Source organism: Haemorhous mexicanus, chromosome 2, assembly GCF_027477595.1.
Source record: "Haemorhous mexicanus isolate bHaeMex1 chromosome 2, bHaeMex1.pri, whole genome shotgun sequence".
NCBI classification, from domain to species: Eukaryota; Metazoa; Chordata; class Aves; order Passeriformes; family Fringillidae; genus Haemorhous; species Haemorhous mexicanus.
This window is the reverse complement of record NC_082342.1, coordinates 111,685,022-111,711,303: the sequence shown is the minus strand read 5'-3', so window position 1 is coordinate 111,711,303 and position 26,282 is coordinate 111,685,022. Positions and strand designations below refer to the sequence as shown.

At 35.6% G+C, this 26,282-nt stretch overlaps 1 protein-coding gene across 7 annotated transcripts in view; it reads left to right on the top strand.

Moving 5' to 3' along the window:
* The window catches only part of DMD (dystrophin), a 979,946-nt gene that overhangs the window by 719,373 nt on the left and 234,291 nt on the right, over window positions 1-26,282 (top strand). For all 7 annotated transcript variants that reach the window (XM_059839939.1, XM_059839938.1, XM_059839941.1 and 4 more), the window contains one exon: window positions 18,808-18,997. In XM_059839939.1, coding sequence (XP_059695922.1) covers window positions 18,808-18,997 — 190 coding nt within the window. The remainder of the gene's footprint in view (window positions 1-18,807; window positions 18,998-26,282) is intronic.

The window sequence follows — 26,282 nt, the reverse complement described above, 5'->3', positions numbered from 1 at the left end:
TAGTTTATAACAGGAACTATAAATGAATTAGATCTTAACATGTTTTTTATTTAAAGTCTATGAACAAGGCCAGAGAAGTCAGTTAAGCTAGATATGCAGTAAATTCAGTAGATCTTCTTGCATAATGATGGCTACCTAAATCACTGATGACTACAGAAGTTTAATGTCACTTTTTGTTTAGTTTGTTGTTCATACGAATTAGTCACTTTAGCAGCCTTTTTCTGAAGCAAACTTAAAACTGATTTTAGACCCTGTTTAAATGAGAGAAGGGATATTCTTGTTGTCCACTAAAAGAAAGGCACACAATAATTTGAAAGCCTTTTATTTTTAACTAAACTGAGATTTTTACCTGCTTGCATTTCTCCTGTTACAGTAATAGCCATTTTAGCTTTATTAGAAGTAGCTGTATTTTTACAAAATGCTGTTTTTCTCACTGTGGCCTGAGAAGAAGTTTGGGGAGTTTAGAGTCTATTACTGGATGAGAAAGGCTGGGAGTCTAATGCTCAAAACATCCCCCCATGAGCAGTTACAATCAGCAGCTCAAAAGGATTCCAAGTGAGAACCAAAGGAAAGTGCTTTTGTCAGTATTTAGAACCACAACCCCCTTCTTGCTGAGAAGTCCAGGATATGTTTGTTGCTGCTGTGGCTGCTCTGTATTAATTGTAGCTGAGGGGGCATTTCTAAACCTGTTAATGCCTCAGGCACAAGCCCAGGTGTGTCTAATGTTGCCCAAAGGTCAGAATTACCACTCTTGCATGGACTCTGCCAAGTACCAGGCTGAGAGAGAGAATACAAATTCTTCACAACACCTTCCTTGCAAGCTTCTATAGAATGTACAGACGTGTTAGATGAATTGCTATAGTAAATATTCTATGTCTAAGTGACTTGCTTAGGTGACTGAGTTGGCATTTCCCTTTAAGATGTACAAAAGTATAGGAATAAATATGAAATGAGTCTCCTGGTTTTTGATTGTGTAACGTTGTTACATTTCTAATATATTTTAATTAGTTTTTTATAATTTTTATTTAGTTTTTTGTATACAACTTTTGTAATATTTCTCATTATTTAGGAACTTGAAAAAGAAACATTGCTGCAATCAGAGGTTGATAAGCTTCTTTAAGGGCTGGATCACATTTTATTGGTCTTTTGTGAGACACTGATAACTATGGACATACTAAAGCACAGAGTCACCGTAAGACATTTACTTGGAAGATTTTCTGGGCATGTAGATTTTGTAGATTTCTATGTAGCACTAGTCAGGCATGTTGCTCATTTTGCTGCTTGAAAACATTTCCTAGATTTCTGGAGGGATTTAAAGCCATGTGGATTTGAGACTTAGGGACATGATTTAGAGGTGAGTTTGGAAGCATTTGGTTAAGGGTTTGACTAATGCTCCCAAGGTCTTTTCCAACCTAAATGGTTCTGTGATTCCTTTGTTGAAGAGCCCTGTGGAAGGAGATAATGAAGTCCACAGGCCTTTGGATGACTTAAAAAACAATTTGTTCTGGTTTTTTTTGGAGATTTCACTTTTGATATTTTGCCCTCCTTCTATGCTTCAACTCTTCAGCTTCCAGATTATTGCATAGAGAAATTAAAAAAGGGGATGATGTTATGGATCTTTTGAACTGTAAGAGAATATTTACTCAGTAGAAAGAATACATGATTTTTTTTGTCATAGTCTTCAAGAAAGGCAAGTTCCCACTCAGATATGTATGCAATGATTTCAGATATATCTGTGTGTGTTATTTTCATCTAGACAATGAATAGTACTCTGATAACTTGGTCACTTCACAATGACAGTAGAAATAGATTCCAAAGTGTATTCTTGACCATTTCTCCAGTATTTTACAAGCAGTTTTATCACTTTTTTACGCACATCTTAAGTTCCAAGAGGAAATATTCAGCTGAACATTTTGCTTTCTCTCTATATATTGCTAAGTTAAATGGCCTAAATATTTTGTGACTATTTTCTTTTAAAAATTAAAATTAAGAGTTGCTTACATTGTTTTGAGCTGATTTTCCTTAAACTTGTCATTAAATCAGAATTGTGTATCAGTGTAAAAAAAAAGTAAAACCTGCATTTCCACGAACCAGTTTACTAAGACAACAGGCAGGCAAGCAGTGGTAAAATTCCACTTTGCCTTTTGGTAGTAGTTGCCAAAGCAAGTACTTCAGTCATTAAGGCAACATCTGTTAGCTTGTGTTTTGTTTTGCTTAAGTAGATTTGCAGCTGATTGCTGTGTGTTTACCCTTTGCCTTACTGTTGTGTTCTATAACACTGAGCTATAACCAGTACCTCTCTAAGCCCTTTAAGAGACAAGCTGGTGAATGCTTGATGGTTGTTTCCCTTTTTTTTGCTTGACACTTTTTAATTTTTACTTTTGTTGTTGATACTGCAAAATACACTAAAGAGCACATGAACTGATCACTTGGGCGAAAGCCAGACTGACTTGTAAACAGCCCTCCTCTTCTTCTTTAGAAGCACTGCCTTTCCAAGAAATAGCCATATTATTTAGGCTGAAGCAATTAAAGAGAAAGTGATCTCTATTGCTTGCATTAATAAAAATAAATCTAACAGATGAACTGAAACCTTCTCAAGAGGGGAAAAAGGACAATGATAGAAGCAACCATTAGAAATTTGCTTTATAAAAAAATGTTTGTTATGGTAAGTGTTATGTTACTTCCTCCTTCTGTGGGCACACACATTTTATGTGAATTACCAGACAAAAATATCAACAGCTGCTTGTATTTTCCTTTCCCGTGAATCCACTAAATATGCTAAATATCAAGCTAAAAATGGACTTAGATCTTTTTTACATGGAGTGTCTATTATGAAAATAATTGTATAACACACACTGAGAGTTGTTTAGGATTCCAAACCACCACTGTGTAATAGACATCTTCAAATATTCATGTCATCCACTAGTTCCTGTGGCCAAGCTCAATGGAACTCAGGCCACACAGCAGGTGTGGGGAGCTTTCACTGCACTAGATGCATTTTTGGCTCCTGAGACAATACAGAGGACACACCACAATCTAAACATAAAAAGTAACTTGCTTTTCCCCACTACAAGGTATAACAGTGAAAAATCAGTGTAAGGAGAGGCAAGGAAATGTGTTTCTAAGCCTATTTGACAGACCTGAGGTACTAGCTTCCATGTTTTATGAAGAATGGTGTTAATTCTTTAATTTAGGCAGTTGTATAAACACCTTGATTTTGAGAGTCAGCTGGACAGTATGAAATGTAAATGGCCAAACAAACAAAGAACATAATCAGTACAAAATTATGATGCATATCTCCCTCATATTTAAATCCATAATAAAACAGTCATTCTAAATGTGAAAAAGGTCATAATCTAGATTTGGTCTTTCAGCAGCAAACAATTCCCAATCAGCTGTTATTTGTTAAAAGACATAAATAGAATATAACCTTTATCTATACATGAATTTTGTAAGTATAATTTTGTTACCTGCACAGAAAAAAAGCTCAGTCATTCTGCTGGAGATAGGTTTTCTTAACATCCTGTACCTGTCCTAACACTACTTTATGTTACTTGTGGAAGTAATCACATTTGCTTTACAGTTGTATTGCATTCTGAGTGAGGAAAAACTGCATTTATACAGCAGCAGCAGCCAGAAGTGTGAATTTTGATGAGCTATACTGAAGGTTCATAGTTGGTTCCAGTATGCAGACTGTATCTAGGAGCCATCTCTGAAGAGCTTATCTGCTCATTTTGGCTTGGACTGCTCAAGTCAAGCAGCAAAGAACTCACAGTCTCCAAGCAAATTCATCCTTTCCCTTCCCATTCTCCTGCTGTTTTGAAGCTTGCTTTGCATTCCTAAAATCTGTATTGTACTATGAGTGTGAGCAGCTCCAAAAATTCTCTGTGCAGGCACACTTTGTGGCCATGGGAATCTTGTTTACTTGAGAAGTCTGTTTACATATCTGCGCCTGCAGTTGCTGTCCTGGCTATAGAGCTGCCTTCACGGGGGTGTGAGCAAGAAATCCTTGCAAATGTGACTTTAGATGAAGACAAAAGATGACATTTATTTTTTCCCAAAAAAATACTATGCTAATTTTCATTTTTATCATCCTGCTGTGGTGATTTATTGATTGGCTTCCAATATAATTTTGCCAGGCTCAAAGAAAGTAGACACGAGGAGAGACTTCTTCTTTGCAATGAACATGTCACCCTGAAGCTTGTTATTTACACCAGTTTAGCAGTGGATTCTAATTTAAAATTGCAAAGTCTGGTGGAAAATATTGTAATTGTACAACAATTCTTTTGTTTTGTGAGAGATGTTGATAATACATTTATCTTTGTTGCCTGCACTATTTAAAGTTCTTAGTCTAGATGTTTGTCAGATGCTGCCTTTGAGAACTTCTCTTGGTATGAAATCTTTAAGCACATAAGAACTTTTACTTCATCAGTAAAACAGGTCACACTAAGCAAAAGTGAATCTCTGCAATCTGAGGTATCACATTTGAGATTATGTCAAGAACCAAATGATTTTATACATTAACATGTTCATTCTGAAGAACTAATGTATCTCTGTTGACTATTATTTTGAATAAAACAGACAAAAATTTCAAAAAAACTTTTAATCTGGTACTATTCTGAAAAGTCTGAATTATATATGGGATCTTCATGTCTTTTTTATTAGAAAAGTGGGCGTAAGAAGCCTTTCATTTTCATGAAACTAATTTGTCACTAAAGCACTCCACACTTCTCAAAAGTTACTCTCCAGCAAACTCTAAAGAAAAACTCTGTATTTCCTGCTTGTGATGCAAAAATGTTAAGCCTTTTGTGTTCAGAATATGGATTTCTTTAAAGTTACCTAAGAGTTGTTTTCTGACAAGAGATTTAAGTATTTTTTGCTTTCTTTGTTCCAACCTGTTACCTTTATTTTAAATCCTCAGACAAGGACTATAAGAAGGGTGGGAATGGAAAGGTTTAGATGCTTTGATTTTAATTTGTTATGTTTTTTGATTTATGTTTTACTTATATCATTACTTAATATATCCATTTTTAAAAGCACACCTAAAAAACCATTTGGTGCGGTGGGATTATTTTATGATAGTAGATAAAAGAGAGGTAACATATTTGAAAGATGTTCTACTAAAATGCCTACAATCTCAAGCAAATATTTAGGTACAAAATATCAGATCAGTCTACCAGAAATGACATCAGTTAACAATGCTTTGCTATTTTTTCTTCCTGACACCCCTCAGAATGATGACATTTCATCCCATATAAGAAAAATAAATTGTAAAAAGAAGCAAAGAACCTGCCAGACAAAGCTCATATAATCAGGAGATCTTAAAAGTCATCTTAGCTGCTTATATTCCAGTTTTATCTTAGTTCTCCACTCAGCTGGCAGCACTTTTTTGGGCAGTGCTGACATCAGATCCAAGATGAGAATTCAATGGGGTAGTGAATGGTTTTGGTTTAATTTTTGAGAGTATAGTCTTGGATATGCTTTCAATATGCTGGTAGGATGCACTGAAAAGGCAATGGTACCCAGAATAGTGTGTGATTAATCATTTCCACCTTTGTGAACATATTCCTGTGATTTTTGAGAAAGTCTTTAAGATTATAAAAAGAAAATAGTTCTTGAGTTATTTCAGGAGAGAGTAGCATCAGTAGTACAGTATTTGACAAAAGGATCTATGAATCCTTGTGACTTCGGGGATGAGTTTCTTAAAAGTTTTAGCATGAATCTAATTAAACTAAATTTTCCTACCACTTGGGTATATATATATAGTCCAGTACCTTTATCTCTTCCAGAAAGGCAATAGACCATCTGTAGGTCTGATAAGTCCTCCCACAGACAAACAAAAATGACCTCACAACAAAAAAGTGTTGCTGTTTTTAAATTAAATGGTTGGTTTTTGTCATTCCACAAAAGATTTGCTCAGACATCTGAACGCCATGAATGTAGCTCCTTGACAGCTTAGTTGTTTTGGGTTTTAAATCACAGAATCACAGAATATTCTGAATTATGGTACCCACAAAGATCATCCAGTCCATCTCCTAGGTGAATGGCCCATACAGGGGTGGAACCCAGGACCTTGGGTGTTACTAGCACCATGCTCCAACTGTAACCCAGTGTTAATGATTTCATTGTACATGATTAAAAAGGAGAGTAGGGCTGGTATCTAGCAGTGAGGCCATCAGTTTCCAATAGAGTGAGCAAGTTACCAGCAAAAACCAAGCAGGAAACGCATTCAGAAGACCATTCCTTACTGCTCAGGCACTTGCTATTTCACATTTTTTCCCCTCATTCTTAGCTTTTATTTTGTTCTTGATTAAAACAAAATTCTATTTCTATTCATAATTACTGTGTGTTAGATGCTCTTTACTCCTTTCTGCTGAAAATGAGGACGGTTCTGTTGTTCAAGGGAAATTCAACTGGACAAAATCATTAAATAGTTTATGGAACAGAATTCTAAAGGGAGAGCTGTTTTGTGGCCAGACTTGAATCATAACAGAAGCTTAATGTGGGCATATCAAAGAACTGCTCTATTTCAGAAATCTTACTCTTTTGCATATGCAGGGGATGAAGGAGGAGCAAGGTACTAAAGGAAGAATAAGTTTGATTTGTGAAAGAACAGAAATGTCAATTTTTGTTCACATCCCGTTAGAAAATTAAGATGAATGTGTTGTTCTTTCTTTTAAAGGTGAGATTTTCTGAAATAATTAGAAAATTTTAGCTTCTGTTTGAACAAGAACAGAAGCTAATGCTGTATGCCCTGAAAGTCTAACCTTAAATCTATTTCCTATTAGTCTGTAGATAAATTAACAAACTATAGCAAACTGATTATTGCTGGCATCCAAAGCTCATAGAACAAATGAATGTCTTTTCAGTCCCCTCAACAGACTTCTTATCAGGCTTCATGTCCTTTAAAACAAACTGAACAGAAATTAATAAAGCTGATGGACTAGCACAGTGCTAGGAAAAGGAATTTGACTTTAGTTGTCATGTTTTGTTTGCATTGTTATTATTGTGATAGCTTTTTTCCCCTTGGAGTTTTCCATGCATTTTTATATTTCTTCAGCTGCTGTGCAGGCAGTTTAAGATTTCCCCTCGCTGGCTTGTCAGTCATGCTTGAAACTGAGGATAATTCAGCCTGCTATTAAATGCTTAGTCTCTCTTTGGAGGTTACCACCAAACGTGTCAAGCTGACAACAGCAGTGCCTGCCTTTTTTTGTGTGGCTGTTGTTTAGCTATGACTGAAATTTCAATCACATGGTTTTATATAAAGTCACAAAGAAATCATTAAATAATGAGTTCCCATTTTTTCCTGATAAGGATCAGTGGCCCAAGAGGCTGATGGTCCTGACTCTTGCTGACCAAGGCAGAGATCTGGGGAGGTGGCAGCACAGAGGGCAGATTGGAAAACAGTAGAATTAGCAATGTGGTTTTCTTGCATGTCCCAAAATAGGCATGGTGAGAAATCACTGAGGAGAGGTGAGATTCCACTGGTAAATCTTGAGCATAGAGCATTTATGGTGAATCTGATACAGGTGCATAAAATGGAAAAGAGTAAGTAAGCAAGGAATTTGTGAAAATGAAATGATTATGTGGTATGTTCATGTTGTTTACCATCCAATATCAATTACATTTTGACCAATACCAAAATTTATATTCCCTGACAGATTTAGCAGATATTGAGCACTTCCCAGCTACTAAGCATTACATCTCCTGCAAACTATAAAAAAAAAATTATCTTCTGAAAATGATAAGAAATAATACCTCTTGGAACTATCACTCTAGCTGGCATTTCTGCAGGTTTTTCCTTTGTGTAAGATATATAATCAATTACATGTCTGAGATATATCTGCTTAAGCACAGTAGTGACTTGTGGCAATGCATTATATGGGTCCAATTCATGGTATTATTTTTATCTGTTTAAAATGTGCCATGTATTTCTGAGATTCCATTGGTTTAATTGTCACAGTGTGTGGTAAAAGCAAAGTTTTGTGAAGGGCCTAAAGGGCCAAGCTTGCAAAGCCCAGTTCCCACTTTCTGCATTTTATCTTGGTAGTGTTATACGTTTGCTATTGTCCTTATTTTCTTTTATTTGTTTTTTTTTTTCCCCTGTATCTTATATGATTTTACTTTTTTTAATTCACGTCAAGTTAGCATCTAATTTAGTGCTGGGATTTTTTAACTTTAGCTTGGATGCATTTTCTGTACCCTGCAACATGGCTTATATATGCTAGGTTCAGGGGTTTTTTTACTTAAAATCTGAAAAACGTGGTGCTGTGTCTTACCAGTAAAGGTAAACAGTTCCAAAATTTCCACGAGTTCTTGGTGCTTGGAGCATGTCTGAGGATGATGCTTCAGCTATGTTAATTGATTGCTAGCAGTGTCAGTTGATGAACTATATACCTTTACTGATTCCAAGAAGTTAGATTTATTTTTGAGGTAATTTACCTGTAAGTTTCTCAGTGAGTATTTACTCCAAGGGATGGGAGGCAGCTCCCATCCTCTCTCCCGGTGCTTGTCTTCTCTTTTTTTCCTGTGGAAACACCAGCAGAATACACTTGTGAAATAAGATGGCCCTAAGAAATCTTAGTTCAGATCTGCCTTTGCTGACCCCCTTCCTTTTTATACTGTGCTTACCCCTTGAAGCTGTGGACATTTGTCACTATTATTTCTTTTCATGCTGGGGAAAATAGAAGTAGAAGTATGGAAAGTATTTATTAAATTTTGCTTTAGCTAAATTTGTTTTCCCATCATGTCACTGCTTTTAAGGCTGCTATTACTCTCCTTTCTGCTGGCTGGGACAAGGTACTCTGCCCAAGCTCAGGAGAGTGAGTTAAAGATGGACATAAATAGTTATTCCTTTCATTTTTACTATCTTTCAGATGCTAATATGTGTTGGAACCTTCATTAAGGTTGGTCTTGATTTAAAATACAGAATTTCTTCAAGACTACAGCTAGTTCAAAGGCTCTCAGATTATACTGTGTTTAAATATTCCTTGTAGTGTCTGTTGTTTTGAACACATCTGTTGAATCTTTCTGCTAACATATTGCTGATGATTTCTCCCATTTGGAATTATTCAAATTCTTCTGGGTTTGGCTAATCTGAATAAATTTGCTGTTTTGCTCTTCATACCATTTTCCCAGTGCTTCATTACTGCACTAAATGCCACCTTTTACTACTCCCTTGGAAAATGCTCCTAATGCTCAGGGGTGAACACTATTTACATTGACCACATTATATACTCTCAAGCTCAGTTTTGCTTTATTCAAGAGGTTTCTTTAACAAAACTTTGCATCCTTGACTTGCTTCTCACATAGCTGCTTGTAAAGAGGTTATGATATACTTTATGGATTTCTGTGCATAAGCTGAAATAAAGCTGAATCACCAGTTAAACTGATGAATGCATCAGTCATGTGCTCATTTCCGTGACTAAAGTTTGGAAAGTGGTTTGAGAACAGGTAGGCATATGTTAAGGAAAAGAAATGCATCTCCTCAGATGTTGGATAAATTATCTGTAATATACAGAGGATACTTGTGTGGCAGTGAGTACAAAATTATAGATCTCAAGCCAAATCAAGTATCTTTTTAAAATAAAGACCTGATAACTATTAAAAAAATCATTAAGAAGGAAGGGAACATTGCAAATCATGCACTATTTAAGAGAAAGATTTGGCTGACTCTGCCACAATTGCCTGTGAGCACGCAAAGGTTCGGGTATATATATATATATATATATATATCCATTTTTGTCTTGTCTTGTCTCTTCATAGCAGAATAGTCAGACTTCCTCACTCCCAGACTTAGAGTTTTGGTGTATTTATATCTCTCTCCACTCTGTTAAATGGTCCAGAATTGTTGTTTGAAGGGTTATGATTTCTCCTACTAAGAATTTTGTCTTTGAAATTCATCCAAAAAAGAATTGAGGTAGAACTATCAGAGAACATCCTGTTCCCTTTGAAGTCAGCTGAAGGTTAGACATTCATCCTCAGTGGAGTTAGGATTTTCTCTGTAAGGCTTTTGTATCAAACACATGCTGAAGTTCTGTTGAACTGAGAGTGAGTTGAATACCATCTGAATTTGCTGAACTGGGCTCTGGAAATTCACTACTCAATTATTTATTTAAATGTGTGTGATCCTGAGGAACTGAACTAGAGCTGCAGTTCCTTTCCATGTTATTGAATCTGCATAAGAATAAGTTATTAGTATTTCTCTATATTCTCATATACCTCTGGTTTTAGTTCCTGATGTTTTACCATCTTTCTACAGAAGATCTATTTTAACCAGGTTATCTCCTTATAGTGCAGAATTTATTCTATATTTCAGTTTTCTATTGGAGTTTGAAAACTCCTGAAGAGTAAAAAACTAAATGTATACAATTTGGAGTGGTTCTTGCAACTAATATTTTTTTTTTGGTGGTATAAATATAAGAGGCAATAGTCAGGCTGCCTTCTTTCCTTCCTACTCAGATGCTAAACAGTTTTTGTTACCAGCTGCTTCTGATCTGAATTTTACAGAGCTGTTTTGTTTTTTTCTGGTTAGTATTTTATGCTTCTTGAAATATGTTGACAGAATACATGTTTTAAAATATTTTGAATCAGTCTGATCCGTCAACATCTTTGTACTACTTGAGACCCATGTTTTAGAGGGAAAAAATAACGTGGGTGTTTATCTAAGTGTTTATTTAATGTTACTTAATATGATGCATGGAGCAATAAGAACTGTAAGTGCTGCCAGACAAGTTTTCCAGCCTGGGAATTGAGATTTCTCTCTCTTGCATGGTAGCAAATCACTTTTTTGCTAGGCCATGGAGTTCAGCCCTCAGAGGCTGATGCTCTAAATGAAAACTACACTAACAGTTTAATAGTATCCTTTGTGAGCCCTAATTGATTTCATGTAATGCCATCAGTGCATTTCACAGTCTTATTAAATCCAGTTGTTTCTGCAGTAAGTAAGGCTAAGAAAACAAGTGCCTTTAGAATATGATTAATTCCATAATCATTTAAAATTACACTTCACTGTCTTAGAAAGCAAAGATTTTATCTGACTAAATTACATCTGAGTAATTAATATATTATTTATTAAATTGTATTGTCAACTGCCTTGGAATTTTGAAAGAAGGATATGTTTTGGAATGCAAGAAAAAACTTAATTCTACGTATTATAGACCATGAAGTATGAAGAAGGCAAAGAGAACAATAATCTTTTTGCTTCTTTTGTAGAATAAGAGACTAGTTTTGTCTGTTTGGTTTAAGTTTTGATTTTAGGATTTCTTCTTTTTCTGACTTGTCTCTTCAGCAGGAGTATCAGGATTGTTAAATATTTTCTTCCCATGTCTTTTTGGGGCATTACTTGAATTTTACAAGGATTAGACTGGAATCTGCTCAGTTCTGGAATCTGCTTTCAGAGAACTGAGGGGAGGGGGGTTGCCGGGTTGTTTGTTCTGTTGGATTTTCTTTTTCTTTTTCTTTTTCTTTTTCTTTTTCTTTTTCTTTTTCTTTTTCTTTTTCTTTTTCTTTTTCTTTTTCTTTTTCTTTTTCTTTTTCTTTTTTTTTTCTTTCTTTTTCTTCTTTTTTCTTTTTTTTTTTTTTACCTATTTAGTGGTTTAAGACACTTCTTTAAAATTTGGTTGAGGGCTATTTAGAAAAGTCTCTGGACTGAATTAATCTGAATATTATTCTGTGTCTATAAATAATTTTTAATTATACCTGATATGTCTGTGATTGTTGAGTGTTGTTTAGCTTCCCTTCTCTTTAACCTAGTAACAGTCATGATTTACTCTCTGGAAAATGATTAACTTTAAAGACAATTTATCAGGATATTAAAAATCACAAATGAATATAAACTGTTTTCAATAGCATAAAAGATAACCTGTAATTGATTATAATTACAAAAGAATCTCCTTAGTTTCATTAGTGGTTGTTCTGTAGCTCAGCATGTAAGTGTGATAATCAATTGTCATGATGAACATAGAGAAGATGTACACCTGTAATATGTTTTTATGTATTCTTAACCTATGCCAAAGCAGGCTGGGGAAAGGAGACAAAAGTGATGGGGGCAAGAAAAGCCTGTTAGAAAGCATTCCCTCTAACTCTCCCTCTTTTTTATCCCATGAAGGGGCATTTTGGCAATGTAGGATCCCATAAGTGAATAGAGTATAAGAGACAGAAACTTTTTTTAAAAGGTTGATGAGCAGTTTTCAAACAGGATAACACAGATCCCTTTGTGATGATGTAGTCAGATGCTTAAGTAAACAGGGGGTGTTTAAAGGTCCTGTACAGAAGTCCATATGTGTGATTTTGTTCCCCAGGGGGTCATATTTCCTTTGTTTTTAGCAACTCTTCCCAGTCTCATAAAAAATGGTGTAGAATAGATGGGGGAGTAATACCCAAGGCTGATCTGAAACTGTATGGGTAAATATAGGGTTAGTGGGGTTTTTTTCTCTTTTTGCTATTCAATATCTGCTGTGCTTTAAAAAGAAATGTATGGGACAAACAATCTAAATTCAAAAATATGTTTTCAAATAGATTTAGTATCTTTAGAAACAAAGAAAGTTCAGTGGAAAATGCTGTGAGAAGGGTTGATGTTCTTTGTTATTTTCATAGAAGTCCTGTTTTTTTCAAGAAAGTGTGTGAGAGGTATAAGGCTAGAAACAAGTCAGCCAATGAATAGTAGCAAAAGAAACAATTTCCTCTCCCTTGCTGCATCCATTTTCCTAAGTACAGAAACACCAGAAACACATTTTCTTCTTTAATTGATTTAAAATACAAAAACTGTTCAGGAAAAATGACTTGCATTTTGCTTAATAGAGCGAGTAACTGTTCATTGGAGCATTTTCCCCCTGGTCTCAATAGATTTTTAAGAAAAGACAAACTGTGGGCTTATCACTACGATCAGGAGATGTTTTAGAATGTTCTAATTCTCGTATCTGAAGAAAGTGTCGTCATTTAGGAAACTGTGATTGCTAGGGAAAGAGCAGGACTTTGTCCCTGTGAAGACATTCTGAGTTCCAATCAGAGCATAGGACATTGAGGGCTTTTGTTCTTCCTTCCTGCAGAAATAAAGAGAATCAGCAGAGAGCTGCCTTTATGTGTCTATTTTGGACCAGCTGTTGCACTTAATCTCTCTGTATGCCCAATTAAATCTGGAATTTAAAATTGTATCACTGGCTATTCGTTTGTTATAAATATGGGTAGTGCAGCCAAGACAGAGATGCCCTTCAGCTTATCTGAAGAAGCCAAGTCAGCTCTCAGGCAGTAGATCAAGTTGTTGAGAAATTAATGGAAGGCAGAGAGAAGCACTGTGCTGTCAAGGTTTAACCCCAGCCAGTGACTCAGTACCATCAACCACTTGCTCACTTCCCTACAGCAGGGAGAAGAATTGGAAAGAAAAGTTAAATCTTCTGGGTTTCTCCTCTAGAAAAGCGAAATAAGAACAATTTACTAATTGGGGGGGATGGGAGGGAGGGTTGGAATGACACTGAATATGCTGCTAATACTATTATTTATATTAATTGTAGCTATAAGGAGAGGGAGAGAGAGTAACAGAACCCAAGAGAGCCAAGTGATGCGCAATCCAATTGCACACCACCTGCTGACTGATACCCAGCCAATTCCCAAGCCTGTCTTTAGAGTACAAAATTCTGTACCAGCACTCCAAAGCTTTCCTGGTTCCTCCCTCAGAATAATGAGAGGACAAGGGCCTGTGGATATATGTCAGCTACATGTGAATGCTGATCTCAAGTGGTTGGGATGCTGATGTTGTAGCTCTAAGTTTGGTTGCAATTTGAGTCTTTCTGGGCATTTGCAACAAAATTATTTCAGAGGTAGATTCTCACACAGGTGAGCAATCTCCAGTACTGTCAGATCAACTTGGTTAAGAACATTTTCCAACAAGCCAGACAAAATAGTGATGGCAGGATATAAGTTTGCATATATAAAAATCACTCAAAAAATTTATATCCACATCCACATGCCAGTGATCTACAGCAGACAAAACTTAGTACTTCTGTTCAGATGGTACTAAAAGGCACTTTTATGCAGAAGTGTTACTGCAAAAATCCTGTGTCCCTTACCGTGGTGTTAAGCTAGTTGGCATCCAGAAAAACACAGGAAAGGAGTACTTGAAGTGCTGTCTCAACGTAGTTTGTCCCCACTGAATATTCTAACAGGCATTCCAGAGTTAATCTGAACATTCATCACTTACTAGCATGTATTTAAGACTTTAACTGGCACTGTAGAATATAGTACCTAGGTTCTGAAAGAAAGTTTTTCTAACCAGCAATCCCAAAATCAATGAATATGATTTATTTTGAATTTGCATTTCAAAATTATATCAATAATAGTTATTTTAAGAATTTAATTTTCATATCTGTGACATCTATTTGTGTTCCAACTTTATCTGAGGGTAAATTATTCTCCCTCTTTGATAGGTTCTTTATCAGTCCAAGTTAAAGCAGCTGAAGAAGAGCTACCAGTAAGGGCTTAAATTTATTTGGTAGTAAAAATTAAATATACCAATAAAACTTTGCAATTCTTCCTTTTTCATATTCATAAAAAGGACATAGACCTTATGAAAATGGTGCAAGCTTTTTCCAGCATTAACAGGATGATGCACGTAGTTCAAATTTCCTGTGATAGTTGGCTGAATGTAGGAAATTCAGGTAACTTTAAATTTTATTTGATTTTTTATTGTATGGAACTATACTGTTAGAAGAGAGAAAATACAATTATAGAGAGAGAACCACATATACCATAGAAGTAAAACCATTTCCTGACACTTTGTCAGCCAGTAGTCCAGGATATTTTATTTTATATCTCAGAGAGATAAGTTTAGATCACTACAGTCTGCAGATGGAAGTGTGATTTAGTGATCTTTTGAACACTGAATGATACAGACTTGCTTTACTTTTATTGCTCTTAAAGAAATACCTGGGGAACAGCAATGTTTTAGTTTGTGCTCTGCAGTTACTGCATGTCCTGTTACCTGAGCATCTCAAAGCATTTTTCACACACTGACCCTCTCCATCTATCTCATATTGTGAATAAGCATTGCAATTTGAAATACACAGATACTCATAAAATGTGAATGACTCATTCCAAATTATGTAGCAGACACTACAGCTGAAGAAAAATCTGATATTCACACTCTCAGAGCCTCCACAAACACTGTATTCCTTGTGTTGTATGGAATTTTAGTGCTGAATGAAGCACTCTGGCAATAATTTCAATCCCAGAATTATAGAACATTCTGAGATGATAACTTAATTTTACCCTCCTTTTCTTCATGAACATTTGTATACTGCTATGTTTAAAAAATAATAGCTTTAAAAGTTCTCAGCATGACAGCAATGCCCTGAAACAAAGGCTGGTAACTTTCCTTTTTTGTGGATTTTTTTTTTAAACCCTTAAAAACACACACCTTCCTGGCAGTATAAATGTTAACACATTGCTTGACTCACTTCCCCTGGCATGCCACCATTATTCCCTCAACACAAAACCTTCAGCTGACATGTATTTAAAAGAGCATCTGCCCTGATGCTCTGATGATCAGACCTTCTGCCCTGCAACAAAGGTCCTACAACAACTAGAGTTGGTGAGTCCACTGCGACTGATGCCACTAGTTCCTAAAAATCAAATTTACAGGGATGTTTGGGGACCAGCTTGCCTATTTTTAGACATTTAAAAAAATTAAATCTTCTGTAAAATTAAAGTTATAAGTGATTTACTGTTGTAGTCAGGAGAAATAGTTTCCTCTGACCTTGATCTGGTACAACAGATCAAGGTCATACAGGCAAGAGAGGAGAAACTAAATGCCAGAAATGCTGTGTTCATGTTTTGTAGAGGGAGTGTAGTTTGCCTGTCCTCTGGGTGTCTAGATAAAAATTAGATGAATCCCACCTTTTATATTTCTTCCTTGAAAAAGAAGCTTTTGGCTATACAGTCTGTGATTATTTTTATATAATAGTATAACAGATTAAATCATTACTATCCCATTAAATTTTTTTTCTTTCTGTTTCCACTCACTATGAAATTAAACATACCTGGATAATACAGACTAAAGAAAAAGCATCTTTATTTTGGTTTGGTGCAATAATGTATTGTTCAATATACATATTTCTTGAACCCCTGTGATTCTGTGTAATTTAGCATATGCTGGATTTGATGCTCAGTTTTGTTCTTCTTGTTTAGACCTTCTTTTTTCATTCTATCTTCATACTTTTGTAGTGAGAAAGCCAAGTAGAGTGAATTTTGTTGATATGCTGTAGAACAGTCAATGTAGCTGAATGTTTCTTGCATGTTAGCTATACCAAAATTTAGAATGCAACACACTACATATTTTCTGGTGGAATTACGGTATTAGTATGCTTATTAAAAAAACACATTTCTGTAGACTGAAAGATTTATGTACCATAAGATTTCTGTGCATCATAGAAGTGCCAGAAGATTCTTCCTGATAAAAACTTCATTCTTTGCCCAGATCAATAAAATGTTATATTTTTTCATGAAGTCCCAGAGTTTCTCTAAAACACTAATTCTGACTTTGAGTAATCCTTCAAATCACTCTCCCTTTAAATATCTTTTTCATATCTGTGCTTGTGTTTTGTTTTTTTCAAAATCTCACTGTGTATTTGCAGAATGTTGTTATTTTTGGAGCATTGCTATGTATTTATAGGAATCCAGGTGTACAGTAGTTAAAAATATGCCTTTCATATTATGAAGGAACTGCATGAGAAAAAAAATGTTTTATGTGATTTTTCAAAGGCTATTAACTACCATGCTGCACACTGTAAATTGAAATAGAATAATGCTATTAAGAATATCTTAGAATTGTGCTCTGAAGAACTGGAAAGAAATACATTTAGATCATGCAATTTTATTCCATTTGCAAGTGTTGAATAAATGTAATGCTGGTTTTGAGCTAAAAGTGGTAAATAGGTCAATACAGACTTTTCCAGGTAAAAGATTTTCTGTGTCTTATTATCATTTAATGTATATTGCTAGTATTTTTAGGTATCATTTCTATGTAATTTATCTTTAGTTTAAAAAAATGAACAACAAATTCTTTTATTGCAGTTATATTAAGTTAGAAGTGTAGCCTGACCACGAGCCATGTTTATGCCCCTATAGAATAAAGCTGGGAAAGAGATCCATGTTCACTATTCTGCAGCTGAGTGTTTCCTACTGGCAGCCCCCTGGGGACACCTTCTAATGCAGCCTAAGCAGTGCCTGATGTGGAGAGTTCTTGTAGGTGGCAACAGGTGCAACTAAGGTGAAAATCCAGTCCATTTTTTAGCTTTGAAAAACCCCTGATGGATGAGTTTGTAGTGAGGCATTCAATAGCTTTCTTGGTTTTTGAATGAAAAATAAGTCCTTTTTTTAACAAAATGGTTGGGAAAAGCAAATAAGATGTCAAAGGATTAAAAATTTAATAGAAATATGGCAGTTCTTGTAACATTAGTCTCTCAGGGAGGATATTTTTTTTCCTGTAGTGGTTGTCCTTGCCTGTACTCTGACTGACTTTTTCTGTTCTTACTATCCTCTGCTGCAATTTAACTATATGCTTGTCAAAAAACTTATTAAGTCAGTGCCACTTGGCAAACTTGTGGTAGGTTTTTTTCTTCTTTTCTCACTTCCATTATTGAACTGGGGTTTAGGGTGATATCACAAGGAGTACAACCCCTTCACGACAGGAAACAGGGTTAGAAAGAGAGATCAGCACTTGGAAATTTCATTTCCTCTGATTAATTCGAACTTGGGAAGTTATGTCTGCTAGAATCTAGTATCCAAGTCTCTCCCTATCTAGGCAGGAAATCTATTGAGATAGATGAAGACCACCACAGATGTGTAGACTCAACATAGGTGTGCATCAAAGTGCATTCATTCCACTTGAAGTAATGCACATTGCCAAATGACCTTAGTAAGTATTTTCAGATCTTAAAAAATTATTTAGGTATCATGTTGATGTTAAACAAATATGCATGTAATACAGTAGGTAAGTAACCTTGACAGATTTGTGCTAATAATAATGTCATACTTAGTTGCTCATGTTTCTAAATCCATATTTTGCTCAAGTTCAATGCAAAAATATCAGTGAATACATGACACCTACATTGCACATGAATGCTGATATAACACAGATCTGCTTTAATGTTTTTTTCAGCACCAGAGTTGCTGAAACCTTTAGAGTTCTTTCCTAATCTGAGTTAGACCTTCCCCAAGGATAAGATAGCCTTTGTCTTTAAAAATTGTACTTTATCCTGTAACTGATAAAGATCATCCTTCTAATTTATCACATTCAAATAAAAAAAATAATAATAATACATAAAAAAAAAGCCCACCACAACCTTTAATGTTATAAGAGCTTAAGAAATTGAACACAATCTCCAAATGTTTCAAGTAGTAAAAATTAATCATTGGATTTATTGTATCGTGCAGTGGTCAGGAACTATTTTGTGATTTCTAAAAATAAACAAGTATTTCCACTGTAGTGTAAAAAAGTAATCTTTTATTAAAACAAAACCAGGGAGTTACTTCTGATTTTCCATTGTGCATATTTTAGGCAGAGTACTTTGAAAGAAGGGCTTTTGCTTAATTTTGTGTCTGACTGATTCCATTTACTACTTCTCAGGTGAAAACATAAAAAAAGAACCCTACCTGCCAGACATACAGTGCAAGATCTGTAGCTAATGAATCAGCAAAGTTACTTTGACTGGTACATGAAAAATTTTGTGTGTCTTTTTAATATTTTGATTTAATGATTAAGGTTTGTTTTCTTCCAAAGAGCACTCTATTTGATTATTTGTACTTATGCAGGGTTTGTGAACGTGAAGCAGCTCTGGAATCAGCCCTAAGAATGTTGCAGCAATTCTACCTGGATCTCGAAAAGTTCCTTGCTTGGCTTACAGAAGCTGAAACAACTGCAAATGTCCTGCAGGATGCTACACACAAAGAGAAGACACTAGAGGATGCCAAAACGGTTCGGGACCTCATGAAACAGTGGCAGGTAAGCCAAGCACTTCAGTATAGAGGCATTTGACAAACATGAGAGTTTATCAAGCATATCTGATATTTATAGAAGTTATATAATATACATCAAGTTTATTCTTTGTAGCTTAACTGAATTAGTTTTCCTCCATTACTTTCAAATACATGAAGAAATGGTAATTTGGGAGTCTATTGTCAACACGCACCATTGCAGTAATAAAGAGAGATAACGATGCAAATTTTCATAGTAAATGCCTGGACAGTTTTCATACAGTTATTTTCCTCTTGGGGGAAAAAAATCTTAAAGAAAGATAATATTGTATTTATTGTTCCAGAGAATCCTGGGGAGAAAGAAAATTAATTAGTTGAGATAGAGCTGTTGAACTATGTTGGTATACTTCCATTTCGTTTTCTTCACTACAGTTATTGAGAGGAATACAGATATGTCTGCTTGAGATCTTAAATTTCTTAAATATGAGGTTGATTGGATATTTGGAAGGCAGGACCCTTTATTCCACTAGTGATAGAATCATATAAGAGTTTAGGTTGGGAAAGACCTTTAAGATCATCAAGTCAACCATCAACCCAGAACTGCCATGGCCATCACTAAACCAGGTCCTCAAGTGCCACATCCACACATCTTTTAGTAACTCCAGGGATGCTGACTCAGCCCCTGCCCTGGGCAGCCTCTTCCAAAGCTCAGTGACCTTTTCAGTGAAAAAATTTGACTCATAGTGCATTATTTCGATTTTGACAGGAAGTTACAAAATGGGAGATATAAGGCCCTGGGTACTTTATGCCTTAGTGTATTTAATGATGAAAAACATACTGTGAAAAATTTAGCTATAAGTGATAAAAAAAAAAAAAGAGTAAATTTATATAGTAGTTCAAGAATTCTTAGCTGCAAAATAAATTCATTTATTATGATATTTGCAGTAATAGTTGCAGTAGTTATAACCCAGCGCTCTGTATCAAGTTTTTATTGTGAAAGCTTTTTGTTCAAACAGGTACATTTTCCTGATAATGGTACAAATATTGTCGATCTATTTTCTAAAAATGGGTAATGTAGGACAATTTCATCAATAGAACAATTTTATGATGCCAGCTGAATGATCAGGAAAGAGAGTATGGCTTTTCATTCTGTTTCTTAGGTATTGCTGCATTGATTCTTTCAGGCTTCACACCCTGCTTGTGGGAGTTCTCTCTCACAATTCACTTTGATGTACAAAGATGAAAAGCAAGAACATGACATAAATGTGTAGTTTGCACACAGTTTATGCATATAAAAGATTCAGAGAAAAAGGAGCTTTACTAAGTCACAGAAGTCTCCAAAGTATGTATTTTTGTTCTTTTTGGAAAGGGGTTATTGCTCACTAATGTGTACAATCAGCCACATAAAGCCTAAATAGTGAAAAGCCTTTTTTATAACTCTGTATTGTGGGTCAGAAATATACTTACCCTACATAACACATCAGGCAAAGACTAAGAATCAGTATATTCCAAGAAACTCACTATGTAAATCGTATATGTATCAAAACAGGCATATTCAAACACAGTCCATGTCCTCAATATGGTTTGTTATCACCCAGTGTGTGTAGTAAAATTGCAAGTCCTACCCCAGCATAGAAAAAATCCTAAATTCTTTCAGTCAGAATTAGAATTTTCCAACTTACTATTTTTTCCCTTACGAAATCTTTTTTTCTTCTTTTTTGACTCTCACCAACCAGGCTGAATTCAGATCCTAGGAGGTAAAATAAAATGGTGCTTTCTAATTAAATACCAGTGCTTCATGAGTCTTTGGAAAGAAGCTTTGACTCCCTGGGTTCATTAGAATGCATAAAAGTGATGGTCATATATAACAAATGGATTTAGATCTACAGTCTCTCTCTTGCTCTTTACACAGTTCCATAGAATTGAATAATGTGAAAATCGTCACTAGGACCCTTGAAATGCTACAATTCTATTTTAATCTGATATTTTTAACCACTAGTTGTAAACCAGTATTTTGATAAATAATTTTCCAAACAAATAATGACAAACCTAAGTTTCTGAGTTCAGTAGTAGCTTTGTATCCTTGTCACTGCAGAGGTTTATCTCACTTTTAGTGATCTATTGGCTTCCTGCTTTACGCTCTCAAACTTTATCTTATTCCTTTAAACAATTAGGAAAATAATGACTTGCTGTACAGAAAATTTTTATGTAGCAGCAGTTGCTTGTCTAGGAAAATATCACGTTTTAGACATTTGTTTTCCTTTTCATGTTCAGAAATCATTAACTCAATTGTCACTAATAAAGATTAATCTTTCCTTAGTAGTTAGCAGTTCATTCAGTAGCAGAAGGAGAAAGGTGAGACTTATATAACTGCACATTCTAATTACCTGATGATGTAATTATATTAAAATGTTGCATTATAAGCACCCTGTTTGTTTGCACAAACGTGTATTTGCATGCATCATTTGTCTGAACTGACAGCAATGTAATAGTTGAGGTGATTCACACAGTTAGAATACTTTCTGGAGAATTTTCAAGGATACAAACCCATTACTCCAAGGAGTTGTGTAATTATGTGCTGCTTCTTTTTTTTTTTTTTTTCTTAGTTGAAATACATCATGTGTCCTCATGAGGCCTGGTTTGTTAAGTAACCATATGAAGGAGATGAAAATTAATTTCACTTTCTGCTTTCATACTTCTAGTGACACAAACTCTCAGCTGTGTTAATTATAATTGTGGGTCAGTTTACATGACACCAGGCCTGCTGGTGACAGATGGGGTACACCTGTCCCAAAGGGGGAAAGGGATCTTTGCACAGGAGTTATCAGTGTTTAATGAAGAGTAAACTGGATTTGAAGGGAGAAAGATATAAAACTAGGTTCACCAGAGACAAGGCTGTGGACAGAATGTTTGGGGTATGATGTGCTAGTGAGGTCCTTTGGTCTGACAGCTTGGTGGAGGTAAGGGCTGGAGATCCTTGTGGTTGCAAACATACAGGAGTTATTGATGAGTCAGACACTGTGGAAGCACCTGAGAGTGGTCGTACAGGAATTTGGGGTTCTCCCTGCAGAAAGGTGGGGGATCTATAGCCCAACATCCACCTGCACCCGTGCACACAGCAGGGACAACCAACAGGAGAAACTGGAACCCATTGGGCAGCTGGAAAACCATGGCACAGTTGCCATCACAGAGATATGGATGACTTGCATGCCTGGAGTGTGCAGTGGATGGCTATAAAGCCCTTAGAAGAGATAGGCAAAGAAGGAGAGGTGCTCTGACAGCCCTGGATGGAAGGGAGTGTTTTGACTGTCTAGAGCTTGATGCTGGTGTCAACAGGGTTGAGTGGTTTTGGTTAAAAATCAGGGGAAGTCCAGCAAGGCAGATATTCTGGTGGGAGTGTGCAATAGATCTCCCACCAGGACTAACAGAAAGATGAAATATTCTATGAGCAAATGGGTGAAGTCTCATAGTCACTAGACCTTTTTCTCTTGGGGAACTTCAACTTACCAGACGTCCTCTGGAAATGCAGAAACGCAGCAGAGAAGAAGCAGTCTAGGAGGTTCCTGGATTGTGTGGAAGAGAGCTTCCACAGCATTCTCCTTGAGAAACCAACTGCTCATGGCTTGGATGGGTGTGCTCTTTGCTGGGTAAAACACTGGCTGTGGGGCCAGGCCCAGGGAGTGGTGGGGAATGGAGTCATATCCAGCTGGGGACAGACACCAGGGATGTTCCCAGGGCTCCGCATTGGGGCCAGTCCTGTTTTATGAGGAGTGAGTGAGGGAGCTGGTGGTGTTTAGATTGGAGAAAAGGAGGCTCAGGCCTTCAGCTGATAGGAGGTTGTAGTGAGATGGGAGTTGGTCTCTTCTCCTGAGAGGAAATGGCCTCAGCTGTGCCTAGGCATGTTTAGATTTGGTATTAGGAAAAATTTTCTCAAAGTAAAAGTTGTCAAATATTGGAACAAGCACTATCTTCCCAGGAAATTAGTTGAGTCACAATCCTTGGATCCCGTGTCACTCAGGGACATGGTTTAGTGGTGAAATTGGTGATGTTAGGTTAATGGTTGGACTTGATTATTTTTGAGGTTTTTTCCAACCTTAAGAATTCTCTGATTATGAAGTACTTTTCTGGTCTGTCTAGAAAAGTATTGTCTTCTTAGCAATAATTGTATGTGACACTTTATGCAGCTTATGTGATAATAGATAGACTTTTGAAGCTAGTGTGGATTTATCCTGTTACTTTGTGAATGCAATCAGTTAATAGTAAGCCTGTAGATGAATATAATCACAGACTTTTTTCACTGAAATCTGACAAAGACTACTGCGTGTGACACCTAGGTAAACAGTAACTGGAAAATGTTTTTGTACTGTATACACAGCTTAAAAAGTGTTTTTGAAATAATCTATGATGACTGACAAATTATTGGTAGTATAGACCTGACTAAAAGTATGCCAGAATATGATAAATGAAGCAAGGTTAATACTTCAGCATGAAATACATAGCAGATTTATTTTTATTGCCACCTTCATGCTCACTTAGCCTATAACCTAAGTAGTTTTCCATTAGAGTCAGGAGTTTTGCTGTTCTCAATATGAAAAATATGCAGTGCCTCAAGTTATACCTCAGAATAGACAGTATGGACAGTACCCTTATTTCCTCATAGTGATCTTTTTATCTGAAAACATCATCTGAGGGGCATGAACAGCAAACAAGGCACTCTTGTCTCTTCTATTCCTATCAATTCTTCAAAGGTGCTCACTTGTTTTTAAGATGTCCAGGCAGCTGGTTTTTTACAGCAGTAAAAAGCTGAGTTAGATACCTATTCCTGAGACTTCTCAATTATTTATCAGGATAAGTTCTATGAGAGATAAAACATTGCTTCCAAATTTATTTCAAATATAATTTATATATTATTGTCAAACACAGTTCATTTTGTGAATGATCTATGGATTAGATGATAAATCTCTGTAAAATAGAAAAGAGAGTGTACCTGTAATATTCTTGCTCATTTCACTTGAATTTACTAAAAAATATTAATTAATTTTCAAGTACTTCCATTCTCTGTTCTGAAGCACTTTTTCATTCTGCATTGTGAAATACTTATTCAGCCACTTCTGCTTATAATTGTTCCCTGAAAACTTTTTAAAAATAACATATAATCTTCTTCCCCTACCTGTTTTTTTAAAAAAACTTTAATTCTCCATTTTTGCCTTTTATACTAACTTTTGCCAATTCTAAAATAGAATCTGTTCTACAGTACCTGGAATAGAATAGCAACTGTCAGTGCCATCTTATTCCACTGAGTAATAGAAGAAAAATTCCAAAATTCTTGAGTTTTAAAACAAGTGCTCTTACAACCTAATCTGAGAAAAGGCTAGATAGCATCTCAGAGTGATTTTTTCCTTAGGGTGGATTTTTTAGAGTGTTGGTTAATATTATTTTGAAAACACATGGTCACAAATTTTTCAGTCTTGCAATTAGCGGTCACAAGGAAGGGGATTAATGTTCCTTTGTTATTAACAGCAAGTGTCAAATACTGAATACTTTCACAGGAGATTCAGGTGCTGATTCTCAGCAGGGATAATGATAATACAACTGTTCTTCTTAGCTGGAGATCAAAGAGAAGTGGTCAGAAATCAGCAATAAACCACATAGGTAGATGTCATTACTTTTTATCAAGTATTTTTTTTTTCAGTTTGTTTAGTCTGGATGGTCTGTATCGTAAAAACAGAAATGTATTGCAGTTTGCCTATGAGTTGATGCATTAATGGGTATTCTGCTTCTGCCCTCCCTGTTTCTGAACTTAGAAGAAAATCCCTTATCAGCACAAATTTTCTTTTGGGAGATAAAAGGCTCATTTTATCAAGATATCTTGTTCTCTGGTACTCAGATGAGACTCTTAAAACTTATTCTCGTGAAAATAAACAGCTCTTGATTGTCAGAAATCTCACAGATAAAGAAGGTGTCTCCAAATAATAGCATAACTTTCTTTTAATTTCTCATTTGCATATGTTCTCATAATCATGGTAGATAAATAATCCAATCCACATAGTGCTAAATAACCTAGTATATTCTCACTTGGTTGATTTATGTATTTCCTCTGTAAAAGTTTATTGAGCATACCAGAAGGATAGTCCTAATTTTTCATTTGTAGATCAGCATTCAAACCCTACCAGCTTTAAACACAGGTTTCCAAACACAGATTAGATGGGAAAAGCTTTTGTAGCATGAAGTGTGAGGTTCTGTTTTGTTGAGTAAGATTATTAGAGGAGAGCACAGAAAATCCCAAGTAGAAATGTAATGGAAGGGATAAGATGGTTTGCCATTATTCTGAGCAAGTTCCAATTCCTGCATTTTCTCCTAACCTTACCATTTCCACAGGATGCCCCATCACTCTTTGTGTAAGCTTTTCTAAGGCAGGCTCTTGCACACCCAAAGAAGGGATGGATGGACTTTCTCAAAATCTTTGGAAGTCTATGTCCTATTTCACTGTAGCCCATCTATTTGAAGTGGCAGGAATTAGACTGAGTGGTTACCAGAACTTTGAAGACTTCTGCATTCCCATGACCATCAGTATTTACTAGTGCAGTCTAATCTGTCATTTATTTCTTCTATTCCCTTTTTATTGTATTTACTTATAGCACATTTATTTGAAAAGTGAATAATCAGTAAAAACGAGGCACAAATCCAGTGGTAGCCTTTAATATATCCTGATGATGGGTTTAAAAGGGTATCTGTGCCTTATGCAATTGTGCCTCCTACAAGACTGTTCAATACACTTGGCTAAAGAGCACATAATTTTTCATTTGTAAGATCAAATGTGTATTTTCCCAAGGCAGGCAAAAAGAAAAAATGATTGTATTGTGATTATTAACATGTTAATGTAAAAAGGGATAAATTGCACAGTGAATAACTGAGGAAAAGTATTAATTTTGGCTTAGGGCAGATATCTTCCAGAATATGTAAGAAGTCAGTGACCTGCAAAGAATACAAATAAGGAATAAAATAAAAGTAAAAATCATTTCCAGAGAAAAGTTGTACTGGCTTTGTGAATGGTTTTTAGATAGGACTGAGAAAAACTGTTGTCTTCTAAGAAGTGCCTCCAAATTTCCCTTTTTAGGAGAATATAGCTGCCATGTCACAGGTTTTCTGGATGTGAATTTACACTTTTTCACAATAGTAGCTGTTCTGTATATGCACTGTGCAGCAGTTGTTTACTGTAGCAACTCCCACTATCTACTTTTGACAATGTTTGGCAAAAGTAACTTTTCTGTTCCAAGTGTCCCATTTCATTTTCTGTCAGAAGTTTACACTTT